Below are 15,379 nucleotides of genomic sequence, written 5' to 3'. Positions count from 1 at the left end.
CACTGAGAGGTTTATTGACGGCTGCAAGGGCATCGATGAGAGTCTGAAACTTGTGGACATAATCAACGATGGATAGGTTGGATTTCTTCAAAGTGGCCAACTAAAAGTGCACATTTAAAATGTGTGCTTTGGATTGAGACGCAAAGAGGATATCTAATTTGGTCCAAGCTTACTTGGACGTTTTGCAGTTTGCAGCATGAGATATCATCCTTTTCGATATGGCGGAGGTGAGAAAGCCGAGGATGATTTGATCTTGCATCTCCCTATGAAGACAGGCCGGATTCGTCGTAGTGGAGGAGATGTGCTCCTTCACGGTGGTGATGGAGGGCGGTGGGCATGGAATAGACCCATCAACATACCCAAAAAGATTACATCCTTTGAGATGTGGAATGACTTGGAGCAACCATGTAGGGTAATTCCTTGAGTGAGTTTGTTGAGTTGAAGTTGGAGAAGGTAACAAGTTGAGGAGGAGTGGGTTTGGCTACCATTGATGAGCAGCAGGTGGATGACGTGAGGGAAAGAAAAATAAATAAATAAATGTAGGAAAAAAAAAAATCTGCAGAAGGAGATTTTTGACGTTAGTCTTTTGGTAGCTCTGATACCATGTAAAGTCAGAGAATTTAATATTTTCTACCTTGCTGTAATCTAGCATAGGCCGATGATATATATAATATGAAGAATTACAATTCAAATTCAAATGTACAAATTCTTTTGAGATAATGTAATCTATTTATACAATTTCAAATATGTAATTATCCTAATCTAAAGTGTTTCAATTGCAGATTGTTATCTTGAGTCCCTTGACACTGGAGATTATCTTGCGAGAGTCTTTATCCTTTACAAATACCGTACCAACCAACTAGCTCCGCCGGAAATGCAGCCGATACTTCCCCCTCCTCGCAGGGCCAAGGCTTGCGCCGCATGCAAGCACCGACGCAGGAGGTGCGAGCAGGACTGCATTTTCGCCGATTACTTTTCTGGTAGCAGGGGCCCAGTGGAGTTTGATAACGTGCATAAAGTGTTCGGATTCAGCAACATGGCCAAGATGATCGGTGAAGTGGAGAAAGTGCACAGGGACAAAACCATGGAATGCATCATTTACGAAGCAAACATGCGTTGCGCTCACCCCGTTGAAGGCTGTTGCGGCATTCTACACCTGCTCCACCGTTCCATCAAGCAGGCTGAGGAGGAGCTTTATATCATTCGATGCCAGATCGCCATTCTTCGAGCTCACGAAATGCCAGCCGCAGCGAATCAACAAGTAGAAGACCCGCAATTCTTTGGCGGCCTTTTGCAACAAGATGAAAATTTTCATTATGATTATAATTATTTGCCATTGCCGTCTTTGCAATTGCACCAAGAACCGAATCAAGAACAACCGTCCGCTGACATTAATGCTCTGTTGCAAGAACAAATGCTAAATTCTGCGTCATCCTCACACGTCAATCATGGAGCAGAAAGAGTCGACATAATAAGGTTTGTTTCTGTTTGTGCCATCCATCAACGCATGCATGCAAGATTCCATTGATCAAAGTCTTTGGATTATATATAATCAAATATTCAATCTTAATTATAAAGCATTAATTAATTGCAACAAAATTATCAATATTTTTCCTTAATTTGCTTCCTATCAATTCAACTATAAAAATTTGCAGGGATATTGAAGGTTCCATCCAAGAAGCGCAGGAGCATGATCCGTAGCCTAGCTCCCAATTAAGTCGTAGCAGTTGAAAGTAGGAAGGACAGAGAGTAGCAAATTGCTCTTCATATCATCATTTTGTTGTAAATTTGTAATTGCTATTAATTAGCCGATGAATTAAGAATGGTATTTTTGAGTTTTAGTCTGAGAAGAATTCTCTTGAAATATTAATCTTTTTTCTCCAGAAGTTGCCGATTTCATCTTCCTCAGTCAACTCCGGTGAAAACCTTAATAAAAATTCGCTGTCTGAATTTCTCATTTTGGCGTCGTGTGTCTTCCGATATACATGAATTAGTAGGGGTCAAAAGGCGGTCAGTGAAATCCGTTATGCGGTTAGCGGATAACGGTTAGCCGGCGGTTAGCAGTTAGTAAATATATAACCGCCCGCTATAACTACTTTTTCCATTGTTGGGCATTTGGGCCAAATTTCAGTTTTGGCCTTTTTTTTTTTTTTTTTTTTAGTTATATATACCACATTGGACCAAATTACTCCAAAAGGAGCCCATATTGAAAAATCTAAGGGGAAACTCGGTTACAATTATTTTTTAAACATGCAATTTATTAGGATATTTGTGTCCTATCAAATTGAATGATCCTTATTGGAGAATATATGAACAACTAGTAAAAGATATTGTGGAGTGGAAAATTGTTTGGAAGGCATGGAGGACGAATAACGGAGGCCATGAACTCAGAGTTAATGAAGCTGTTTATTGAGAAAGAGATTGAAATAGTCCTCAGACAGATGCACCCTCTTAAATCACCAGGTCTGGATGGTTTTGCAGCGTGTTTCTACCAAAGACATCATAGTGAAGAAGGAGGTATGTAAGGCTATCCTTAATTTTTTAAATCATAGTATTTTTGATCCTGCTATTAATGCTACCTATATAGCTCTTATTCCGAAAATCAAAACCCATCTCGAGTGACTGATTATCGACCCATAAGCCTTTGTAATGTGTTATACTAGCTTAGTGCCAAAGTGTAGCAAACAAAATATATTATATCTTGATTTAATTGCTATAGGAGTTCTGTTTGGTTACAGGATTAAGGCAATCCTTATTCCAATTTATGTAATCTGGGAACAGGATATTCTTGAAAAAAAAAATAAAAATAATAAGAAATGAAAAAAATCTTAGATGAAAAAAAAAATCAAAATCAAAATCAAAAGAGGCCAAGTTGCCCATCCTTAATTCGGCCCATAGTTGGCCTATTTCAGCTTAGCCTTTGTGGTATTATTTAAAACTCATGTCACTTCAGCCCAAAGTTGGCTCTCACTTCAGCCCAAAGTTGGCTCTCTTTTTGTTGGCCTTTGTGGTGTTGTTTAAAACTCGGGCACACTTTAACCCACACTTGGCTCTCATTTCAGCCCAAAGTTGACTCTCTTTTTTGGCCCATAGATGGCCCACTTTTGTATTATTTTGCCATCTCAAAAAAATAATAATAATAATAATTCAAACTCAAGGTTTCAAGATCTTCCACCTTTAGTTTGAGGGGGATGTTAGAGAATATTAGGGGATTTGATTTCATTGTAATTTATTGTAATTTCCTATAATCAATAAAAGAAAAAAAAAATTAAAAAAAAAATCAAAAGAAGCCAAGTTGCCCATCCTTAATTTGGCCCATAGTTGGCCTATTTCAGCTTGGCCTTTGTGGTATTGTTTAAAACCCATGTCATTTCAGCCCACAGTTGGCTCTCACTTCAACCCAAAGTTGACTCTCACTTCAGCCCAAAGTTGGCTATCTTTTTGTTGACCTTTGTGGTATTGTTTAAAACCCAGGCCCACTTCAACCCACAGTTGGCTCTCATTTCAGCCCAAAGTTGACTCTCTTTTTTGGCCCATAGATGGCCCTCTTTTGTATTGTTTTGCCATCTCAAAAAAAAAAAAAAAAAAAAAAAATCAAACTCAAGGTTCCAAGATCTTCCACCTTAGTTTGAGGGGGATGTTAGAGAATATTAGGGGATTTGATTTCATTGTAATGGATTGTAATCTCCTATAATCAGATTTGATTATCATTAAATCTGATTGATTTGATTGTAATTAGATTTGATTACCAAACTTATCTACCCAAATTTTCTTATAAATATGAGCATTTGCATTGTAATACCAATCAAGCAATAAGAGCATAATGTAGCATTTTGGGCTTTATCTGTGTACGAAGATCATAGCTGAACAAAAAAGTAGCTCAATCGGTTGGGACTATAAAAAAAAAAAGATCATAGTCGAACCACGTAAAATATCTTGCCTATTTTATTATTTTCGAATTTAATATTCATAGCATTATGAATTTCTTCGTGTGCGTGTAACAAAGGGGGTACTAGTTGTGGGGCCCCAAAACTTTATAACCCAATCCCAGCTTAAGGAAAAACAAATATCTTTGGTAAATATTTTTACAAAACCAACTTCACTTGCAATGTTTTAAATACCTTTGTTATTTCAAGAAAACAATTAAACAACCCTATTTTGCATCTGGCACAAACTTTTAAAAATTATAAAATAATCTTTAGAAGAAACTTCACTTTAAACCACTGAACTACGGCGTGTTTGGAGAAGACCCATTTAAATTTTAAAAACTCTCAAATTAACCCCCTAAACTTTCAATTTCAATCAATTTACCCACTTCATCAGATTTTAAACATTAAAAATTAAGAAAAAGATGTTTATACCCCCCTAACTTTTTTTTATAAAATTTCAAATTTACCCTTAATTTCAAATTAAAAATTAGGGTTAAATGCATTTTCAGTACTTGTGCTTTGCGCCAGAATCTAATATACACCTCGGTTTTCAAAAATATCACAAACGGTACGTATAGTAAGCAAATAAACCCACTTGGTATTTTCATCATGATTCTGTTATTTTTTTTTTTTACAGAACTCCACGTCACCCTTACACATGAATTGGTATATGTGGTTTCAAAGCGACACGTGGTGTGGTACCTGTGTTTTTGAGTGCAAAATAATACGTAAAAAAATATGGTGACTTTGGTTGGGGGTGGCTAGCCACTCATTTTGGCCTTAGCCACCCCCCATTTTAGCTAGGGGTGACTCACTAATGGGCAACCAGGGAGTGGTCGAACCACCCCATGGCCTATGAAGATGGTTCAACTATCCCCAACTTGCAAAATGGGGTGGTCAGACCACCCAAGAGCCTTGATCCACCCGGTTTGGCCTGCGGTGGCTGGCCATATAAAAAAAAATTAAATTAAACTTTTTTCATGAGAAAAAATGGGCTTCTCGATCTACGTTCTTGATTTACTCTTTATTTTCAAGAGAAAGTACATCTAAATTCTTAACAGTAAAGACCCAGTAACCACCCGCTAACCATAATCAAGCTCCCGCATTTTTCTTTCTCAAAAGTACATATATTATATATCTTTAACAGATTCTAAATTCTAAAAACTGCACCACCAACCATTAACCAAGGAGCTCCTCCGGAAATGCAGCCGATACTTCCCCCTCCTCGCAACCCCCAGGCCTGCGCCGTATGCAAGTACCGACGCCGGAGGTGCGCACCGGACTGCATTTTCGCCGATTACTTTCCTCGTAGTAGGAACCCAATGGATTTCGAAAACGTGCATAAAGTGTTCGGATTCATCAACGTGGGCAGGATGATCGGCGAACTGGAGAAAGTGTACAGAGACAAAACCATGGAATGCATCATTTACGAAGCAAACATGCGTTCCGCTTACCCCGCTGAAGGCTGTTTCCGCATTATACGCATGCTCCACCGTTCCATCAAGCAGATTGAGGCCGAGCTTATTATCACTCGACGCCAGATCGCCGTTCTTCGAGCTCACCAAATGCCAGCAGCAGCGAATCAAGAAGTAGAAGACCCGCAATTCATTGACTTTTTGGAACAAGATGCGCATAATCATGAATATTATAATAATTTGCCATTGCCGTCTTTGCGATTGCACCAAGAACCGCATCAAGAACAAATGCTAAATTCGCGGGCGGCGCCAGATTCTGGGTCATCTTCATCTTCACACGTCAATCATGGAACAGAAAGAGTCGACATAATAAGGTTTGTTTCTGTTTGTACCATCCATCAACGCATGCAAGATTCCATTGATCAAATATTCAATCTTATAAGCATAATGAATTGCAAGAAAAGTTTCAATATTTTTCCTTAATTTCCATTTTCAATTTGGTTCTTATCAATTCAACTATAAAAATTTGCAGGGATATTAATGAAGGTTCCATCCAAGAACTAGCGCAGGAGAATGATCCGTAGCTTTTTGAGTTTTAGTCTGAGAAGAATTCTATTGAAATATTAATCTTCTTCTCCAGAAGTTGCCGATTGCCTCTTCCTGATCAGTCTCCTGGCCTCCCAGTCAGCTCCGGAGAAAACCTTGATAAAAATTCGCTGTCCGATTTCCACTTTTCTAATGTCCCTTCTAAAGTTTAATCTCTCTTAATTCAGTATATTCATATTTCAATTGTTTTCAATCTTCCCCCTCAATTTGAGATTTGGATTAAATCAAACGTCAAAATAATAAAAAAATGACTTTTATACCTTTGAAAATTTTATAAAATTATAGATTTATCCTTAATTACAAATAAAAAAATAATTTTTTTTTAAAAAGTGACCTCCCGGTGAGTCACCTTGGTAACCCCAGCATGGGTCACAGTGACCCTTCCATTGGGTACGTCACCTGTGACCCATCGTGGGGTGACATGACCCTCCGTTGGGTCACTCATGACCCTCTTGTGACCTGTGGGTCACTCGACGGGTGAGTTATATCTTTGTTTTTTTTTAAAAAAAAATAAGGACATTTTGAAAATTTCACACCTCTACATTGGCTTGATCCTCCGTTGGGTCACTTAATTATGACCCTCTTGTCACCCGTGGGTCACACGACGGGTGAGTTACATTTTTTTTAAAAAAAAAAAAAATTAAGGACATTTTGAAAATTTCACACCTCTTTATTAGGATTTAACAGAAAATTTTAATTAATTGAGGCAAATAATTAAAAGATGAATACACTAAATTAAAATAAATAAATTAAGAAAGACATTGCAAAAATTGTGATAATTTAAGAAAGTTAAGTGAAGTTTCTTATATATCTTTTCACGTTTTTGAACCCTGCTCCACGTCTTCTTTCATCTATTCTGCTTTATGCAGCCACGTAGTGTTTCTCATTGCTCCTCTTTATTTTTGTTTTCTTTCTTGTTTAGCTGGCCCACTTGCTCGACCTTTTCTTTTCTTCTTTTGTTAAAATTATTTCCAATTCTATAAAATATAATGACTTGCATTAATATATATGTCTTTATCAGCCTAAGATTGTAATTGAACAATCTTCCCCAATTAAATATAAATAAAAGAATTAATACAAAATAAAGTATGACGATGCTTATTTTAATAGAGAAAATAGGTACATTTAATTTCTATATATATTTTCTGATTTTTTTTTTTCCCAATTTTCTGAACACATGATTCAATTTTAGACTAGTCCTAGAATTTCGCCAAGCAACTGATGAAGCTCAACAATGTTATCATATTGAATTGTAGAGAACAAGCAAAATAATTATAACAACACTTCACAGATCTTCTTTTTGATTTGGAGGCAAACAACAATCTCCTTCCTTAACCCGTGGTTAACTGTAATCATAGTTAAAAGTGTACTGAAATAGTATATCAAACTTTTAAATTGTGTCACAAATGTCATTTTTTTATTATATTTCTATAATAACCTTATTTCGTTAAAAAAAATTAATTAATTTTTTAGATTTTTTTAGTTTAATATATTCCTATTTTTTTATTAAGAGTAACACGGGTCTCAATTTTATTGCCGTTGAGGTGAGTTTTTTTGAGATATCACAAGGACCTCTGAATTCACTTCCATATATACGACATCGAGGAATTTATAATTTTGGCTCACCACAGAGTTTGATTTTGCATTTATTCTTATTTTTTATAATGTACAAGCGGAAGCTTAACAAAAAAAAAAACAAAACAAAACAAAAGTTGATTCAAGTGTTGTAAACTTCCTTCACTTTTGGACTTATTCCCAAAAGTATAGTTTGGTGAACAAATCTAATGTCACCCATCGGACTATAGTACCCCAAGATGGCGTTATTTACCAAGACAATAACGTCGTCAATAAATGTTTTTACTCGGGGTCCGTCCCGTAATTTACCGTAAGTGTAGTGGTAAGTGAAGTGAAGTGTAACGGTAAGTCGGTAACGAACATAACTGCGCTTTTTTCACTCATTTCCTCAATTGCCACGTTTCCTGTTGAGTCGTTGACTTTTATATCATGACATGACAGCAATACCCCCATAGTAGAAAAACGCTAAATCAAAATTTTAAATGTTAAATCATAATTTTACCAAATTCTTATGTGTTTTTAAAAATGACACGTTTTAAAATTGCAATCCAAACAAAAATAAACACGAAATGAAGACACAAGGATTTAGGCATCTAATTAAATTATTAGGGTCAGATGCAATTTTAGTACCTGTGGTTAGGCTCACAATCAAAAAGTGTCTTAAATAGTACCTGTGAATATTAAAAAGACACACTTAATACTTCCATCCATGATCTATTTAAATATTTAACGTATCTCCACATCAGCACCTGTAAGATGGTGACACATGTCTCTAATGCCACATATTGATACCAAATCATTAGACTAGATGTGGCATTATATCATAGGTCGTACTTAAGCTTTTGATGCCATATAAACTACAAAAAAAAAATAATAATAATAAATAAAAAATGGTAACCCCAATTAAAAAATAAATAAAAAATAATTCTAGAGAGTTGGGGTGGCTAGCCACCCATTTTGGCCATAGCCACCCCCATTTTAGCTAGGAGGTGGCTTGAGCCACCCTTAATAGCCAACCAGGGGGTGGCCGAACCACCCCCATGGCCACCCCCAACTTACAAAATGGTGGTGACCGAGCCACCCCAAGAGCCTTGGAGATGGCTCGGCCACCCCTGTTTGGCCTGGGGGTGGCTTTTGCCACCCCAGACCGACCGGTCTCAGGGTGGCCTAACCACTCCCATGACTTTTGAAAGTTTCTTACATTCTCCCACTTGGCACTTATGACATATAAATTTCTTATGGTGTTCGGTTTCTATGATATGGTTATTACTTTATTTATTCCAACCATTTATGGAATCCTCCCACTCACTCAAGGAATACTACATACGAATCATGGCGGTAAAACATTTATATAATAAGTCATCCCTTCCTGTAATACCTCCCTAAATGAGTATTGTAATACCCCGACAAATCACTGTTTTAAAAGGCTATTAAATTTCGTACTTAACTGGTCAATGCCCTTAAAACAAAGCCTTAAACCAAGAGCCCAAAACCTTCTTCAAATAACCCAAACCCCTTGAGAACTTTTTGAAGCAAAAGCCCCAAACTACCCTCACTGGGCGAGTGCTCGCACCTTTTCAAAAATCGCCTGACAAAATATGTGAATAGTACATGAGCGCTCGCCCCTTTTCAAAAGTTTTTCCACTTTTCCCTCAGCCGCTTTCCCCTATAAATACCACACCCTTATTGAACCCCCAACCCTCATTTTAGCTTCTAAGGCCTTAAAGAAACCATGTTGCTTTGATTCTTGAGTGTGTGTGAGGTTGTAAGTGTCTTTGGAGAAGAATGACGTGTCCTTGAAAAGCTTGCTTGTTGAGGTAACCACTACATCCTCCTTGTGTTTTGTTGGGTTATTATGTTAGCTTCTTGGTTTTTTAATAACTTAGTTGTTAATATCTTGAGGTCTTAAGCTTTCCTAAGTGTTGTTATAATTCTATAACCGGTTCGTGTACCATTTCCTTGAAAAACAAGAATGATTTCCAAAGGGTTTTCCAAACCACCTTTGTTTCGTTTTAAAGTTGCTTGATTTGCACTTGTATGTACCTATTTCTTAAAAAGAAAGATAAATGTTTTCAAAGGCTTTTAAACACCTCTTTGATTTTTTTTTTCTCGCTAGGGCTTTGAGAGGAACCTAAAGGAGAAGCAGAATTTTTCAGATCTAATTTGGTTGGATTGTGAAGTGGGTGATACGGGAGAGAAAGAAATGGTGCTCCTGTTCTGGGTATTATCAAGAAGCTTAGCCTAATCCAAAACCGGTCAACCACGCCAGCTAGGTTGACCCGATAGATCCAGTTATTAGCATCAACCCTGTTAATCCCGTAGATCAGTAAGGACCGGTCTAGCACGAAGCACTGGGAAACCAGGTTGTGATAGGAGAAATCCGAACAATAGCTGGAGGACTTTCCGGGGGAGAAGAGTCTAACCGCGCAAGGAAGGCTTATGCGTGGCAAGCAAGGAATGAAGAGATATGGGTGGTCGAAAAGCCCATGAAGGTTCAGTAGAAAGAGTCCTTGGTGATTGGATTCTCGAATAAAGACTATGAAGGGATATCTGTCCCCCATACAGATGCTTTGGTAGTCACCTTAGCGGTGGCCAACCACAAAATGCACAGAATTCTAGTAGACAACGGGAGTTCAGCTGACATTCTGTACTTACCAGCTTCCAAACAGCTTAGCATAGGCCAAGAGAAAGTCAGGGTAGCAAAGTTCCCGCTAATGGGATTCACGGGTGAACAGGTTCAACCAATTGGCACCATTGATCTCCCGGTGACAACCGGTACTGTCCCTAATCAAGCAACAATAATGGTGAGATTTCTGCTAATTGACTGGCCTTTAGTATACAACGCCATCATCGGCAGAGTGGCACTCAATGAACTCTGGGCAATAACTTCAACCCCACACTTGAAGATGAAGTTTCTTACTGATCACGAGGTCGAGGAAGTCAAAGGAGACCAGTGTGCGGCCCGCCAATGTTACAAGATGACCATGAAAGGTGTCCTCGAAAAAGCTACTTCTGGGACTAGATGTAGTAGTGGCAAGAAATGGCAAGGAACATGGAGCATCTGAAGAAGTACTATCGGTAGTACGCCCAAGGTTTGGTTTATTTATGCTTTTATTATCTGATTGTCTTTCAATAATAAATTTGATTTGAATAAAGAGTAATGCTAATTTAAGCATCAGAGTGTCCTCGGTCCCTGTGGGACCCCTTTAACAATTACTCTTCGGTAGACAGGACAAGGAGAAAACCTTGGGCAAAAACAAGGAGCTACCCCGAGGTGAAAGGGGAGCGAAGGTTCATTCCTGGAGACAAGGAGAAAACTTTGGACAAAAACAAGGAGCTGCCTCAAGGTGAACGGGGAGCAAAGGTTAGTTTGTCAAAAGATTCATATATCATCGTTGGAGATTATCCTGCAGGTTAAAGCTTAGCTTGTCAAGCGGGATTCAAAGAAGAACCGGGTATATCACCTTCGGATATTTCAAAGAAGAACCAGGTATATCACCCCCGGATATTTCAAAGAAGAACTGGGTATGTCACCCTCGGATATGTCACCACTTGAGACAAGGAGAAAACCTTGGATAAAAACAATGGATAGGGAGACAACCCTCTAAAATAAGGACAAGGAGAAAACCTTGGGTAAAAACAATTAACGGGAGACAACCCAGTAAAAAACAAGAAGATTCATCCTATAAATAACGAGAAAACCTTGGGCAAAAAGAAGAATAGTGAGACAACCCTCTAAAACAAGGACAAGGAGAAAACCTTGGGCAAAAATAATCAACGGGAGACAACCGGTAACAAACAACGACAAGGAGAAAACCTTGGGTAAAAATAAGAATATGGAGACGACCCTCTAAAATGAGGACAATGAGACAACTTTGGGCAAAAAACAATTAACGGGAGACAATCCGAGCAACAAACAAGAAGACTCATCCCCGGCAACAAGGAGACAACATTGGGTAAAAACAAGTAATGGGAGACAACCCAGTAAAAAACAAGAAGACAAGGAGACAACCTTGGACAAAAACAATTAACGGGAGACAACCCGGTAAAAAAAAGAAGCATCCCCAGAGATAGGGAGAAAACCCTGGGCAAAAACAAGTCGCTACCCCAAGACAAACAGTGAGCAAAAGGTTAGTCTGTTGAAAGACTTATAAATCATTATTAGCGGATTATTGTACAGGTTCATTCCTGGAGACAAGGAGAAAACCTTGGACAAAAACAAGGAATCACCCTAAGGCGAACGGGGAACAAAGATTAGTTTGTTGAAAGACTTGTGATTTATTGTTTGAAGATTATTACGCAGGTTCGGAGCCTAGTTTGTCAAAACGGGCATTTGAGAGAGAACTGGGCATGATCCTCGAGTATCTCAAGGGTATAATAGGCTTAGCCCTGGGGCAAAGGAAATAGTTGGGGGGTATTCTCGGCAACCATGAGACAAGAAGACAACCTTGGGCTAAAACAAGCAACAGGAGATAATCCGGTCACAAAACAAGGAATCACCCCAAGGCGAACGGGGAACAAAGGTTAGTCTGTTGAAAGACTTACAAATTACTGCTTAAAGGTTATTGTGCAGGTGTGGATTATTTTGCTGACTTGGAGAGGGACTCGGGCATGATCCCCGGGTATCTCGAAACTAGGACGGGTTTAACCCCCGGGTAAAGGATAGAGCTGGGGGGTGCTCCCGAGAACTCAGGCGATGCAAAAAACAGAGCTGAAGAGCTCCAACTGACGAGCTCAAAGCACACTCACTAGGGAAATACGAGTCTCGGACAAGGTCAAACAACAAGCTGACAGAAGGTTTTGACTAAATTCCCATTACCCAAGTACCTTGGCTAAGGGAATTGGGAGGTAACTGTTGGGAATAAATTTACACTACAAGCCCACCAAATTCTGGGCTCAATGGCCAAGGATAGACCCATGAAGATTTTAATTAAATAGCAAGGGCTATTTAATTAATTAATAGTCTTATATTCCAATTAGGATAATATTATAATAAAGACATCCTACTTATCTCTACAAGATGACTACTCAAGATTATCTCTACATGATAGCTGTTGAGTTCTATCTCAACTATGGATTCCCAATACAACTCAAATAAAAAGAACTAGTGCAAGTCTACTTCTACAGCCCAAGCCTATAAATAGGCTCCTACACAAGGTACTAAAACATCATGAAATATCTTCTCAGATCTTGAATAATCTATTATCTTCTCATATTTTCTATCAGAGTTCAATTAATCCCTTTCCCTAGGGACACCCTTAACAATATTACTTTTTTGTACACGATGACATATTGAAGACTCCAAAGAAAGTACATCCACCGTGTTGAAAATTGTTCTAAAATTGCATAAAGGGGATTTTGGTGATAAAAGAGAATATTATTGAGGGATTAAGTATAATTAATCTTAAAAATTAAAATAATAATAATAATAATAAAAAGATGGGACGGGCTAACATGAAAAGGAGGAAGCACAAGTGAACATATGCTGTATTTGGTCAACGATCGAATTCAATGCAATAATTGGTACTAACTTTAGCATGAAGCAGAACAAATATTTGTGTGGAAAGCCTCGGAGTTTTCATAAGCACCACCACAAGGATGAACCAAATTCTACTCCGACTCCGGCGACCCAATTGGTGGCCAGTTTGCTGCTGCTGCTGCGGCTTATATGCTTTGGTGGGTGGGACGGGTTTTGGTTTATTTATTTATTTATTTATTTTAAAGAAGGTTTAATATTATCTTCTTCATTAAGGAAAAGTTGTCAAATTTTGACTGCCATCTTTTGATTTTCATATAGGAAGAGCATGCGCACAGGCACATGATAGAAGAAGATCGAGGAGGAGATTGCAGCTGCTGCTGCAGTTGGAGATGGCGGATTTGCCTTTCATGAGCATCATGAGAAGAAAGAGGCCAGGGAAAATGACCAAGTGTGGTTAGTTTTTTCTCCCTTTTTTTTTAATAATTTGGGGAAACTTCACTTAGCCTCCTGAACTACCATCTTTTTTGACATACCCCCTCAAACTTCAAAACCTCTCACTTTGTCCCACTGAATTTTCAATTTCTATCACTTCAGACCTCTTTGTTAGTTTTCAACATTAGACTCAAACGATTTGTATTTTTATGCCCATTATACCCCCACTCAGTCCACTTAAAATTTCAAAAACACCCCAAAACAACAGCACCCACCCCAGCCCAAAACGAAACCATTTTGGGCGTCTATTTGTTTTTTAGAAAGAAAAAAAAAAAAAAAAATTGGATTGGGGCGGCTAGTCGGAGCCACCGCAATCCAATTTTTCCACCCCATTTTAGGTCAAGGGGTGGCTAGAGCCACTCCCATGGCCGGTCTGGGGGTGGCCGGGCCACCCCCTTGGCCATGGGGGTGGTCTGGTCACCCCCGAAAGGCCAAAAAAAAAAAACCGAATGAGTTTTGGACTTTTGGGGGTGGCCGGACCACCCCCAGACCGATATGGAGGTGGCCGTGGTCCAGCCACCCCTAGCCGCCCAAAACCCATTCCTTTTTCTTTTTTTGGGGTGGTTCGTCTTTCCCCAAACCTGCCATGGGGGTGGCTAGAGCCACCCCCATGCCCAAAAATATGGGGTATAAACAAGCTGAACTACTCGCACCCGTACTGGGGATTTACTTGATTTGATTATTAAATGAATTGTTTGTAAACACAAAATTAAGTTCGTTTATTAAACGATACAAACTTGTATAAACTCAGTTTTATTTAGTTAATTTTGTAACCCACTCATGTAAGGATCGGCTCGCTTGTTATATATATATATATATATATATATATAAAAGCTTGACTTTTTTGCAACATAAACAATTATTAAATCCAACTACTCTTCCACAACTCCATTCATTCGGAAATCATTCATGGCCGGGTCCCATTTCAAAGCCCTATTTTCTCATCGCATTTTCTGCCCTTAACTTCTCATTCAAATCTCAGCCATTCAAATGAACCCCTACGTTTTAACCCCTCAGGAACTACTTTTCCAATTCTCAGCCTCTCTTTTTTCTTCTTGCAACACCTTTTACCCAAAATCGAGAGACGGACCAGGTTTTAATTTGAAGAGGGACTAAGGCCAAAAAAATTTTTGGAAGGGACTAATTGGAAAAAAAAATAATAATAATTAATTAATTTTTTTTTTAACCTTTCTTTTTCCTAAATCCTCTTTCTTATGGTCTTTTCCGTCATTGCCTAAATCCTCTTTCTTTTTCTTATGGTCTTTTCCTCTTGGGCCAAACTACCATTCATATACATGTGATTTAACCTTAACAATTCCAAAACAAAATCAATCACCAAGACAGAAACCACAAAAAAACAAATTTGCCAAATCAAATAGAACCACAAAGAACCAAAGGGTTAAGCTTTGAATCAGTTCCTCCTCACAAACAGTAAAAAGACACTTCCGGGTCGGCTTTGATGGATACCCATTTCAACATCAAACCCAATCTCAAATGGGTCTTTCTAAACCAGGTGTCTCTCCTGCCAACATCCTTACAGAAACGGAAGAAAGAATCACAGAAAAAGATTTCGTTCCAGACTTCTGAAAATGGATGCCAACTGTTGATATAAAGGATGAAGGAAACTAAGATTTTTCTAGTTGCAAGAATAACGAAACACTAAACCTTGGTGATTGCTACTGTTTTATGGACGGTGGAGAACGTATCCCACTTCAGTTTATTTATTAAATGAATAAGTGGAACTCGTATAAATTTTGCATAATTTTATTTTTATTATTTTGTAATATTATTTAACTTTATAATAAAAATATGTAAAGTATTTTAAAAGATTAATATTTTTTGTGATGTAATAAATATAAATATAAATTATTGTATATATATAT

At 38.1% G+C, this 15,379-nt stretch overlaps 1 protein-coding gene across 1 annotated transcript; it reads left to right on the top strand.

The window, feature by feature from the left end:
- Window positions 1-5,131: 5,131 nt before the first annotated feature.
- Window positions 5,132-5,928, top strand: LOC148587181 (LOB domain-containing protein 4-like). The gene is made up of 2 exons (XM_088513672.1): window positions 5,132-5,718; window positions 5,877-5,928. The coding sequence occupies exons 1-2, from the start codon at window positions 5,132-5,134 to the stop codon at window positions 5,926-5,928; spliced, it is 639 nt and encodes a 212-aa protein (XP_088369798.1).
- The last annotated feature ends 9,451 nt before the right edge of the window (window positions 5,929-15,379 follow it).

This window comes from Corylus avellana, chromosome 2 (genome assembly GCF_965113065.1).
Source record: "Corylus avellana chromosome 2, dhCorAvel1.hap1.2, whole genome shotgun sequence".
Classification (NCBI taxonomy): domain Eukaryota; kingdom Viridiplantae; phylum Streptophyta; class Magnoliopsida; order Fagales; family Betulaceae; genus Corylus; species Corylus avellana.
Note: the sequence above shows the minus strand (reverse complement) of the source record. Positions and strands in the feature narration are given on the sequence as shown.

Bases quoted from the DNA above. Each gene is read 5' to 3' on its own strand.
- LOC148587181 (XM_088513672.1), top strand. From the start codon at position 5,132: ATGCAGCCGATACTTCCCCCTCCTCGCAACCCCCAGGCCTGCGCCGTA. The intron at 5,719-5,876 runs GTTTGTTTCTGT...AAAAATTTGCAG, and splicing joins GAAAGAGTCGACATAATAAG to GGATATTAATGAAGGTTCCA.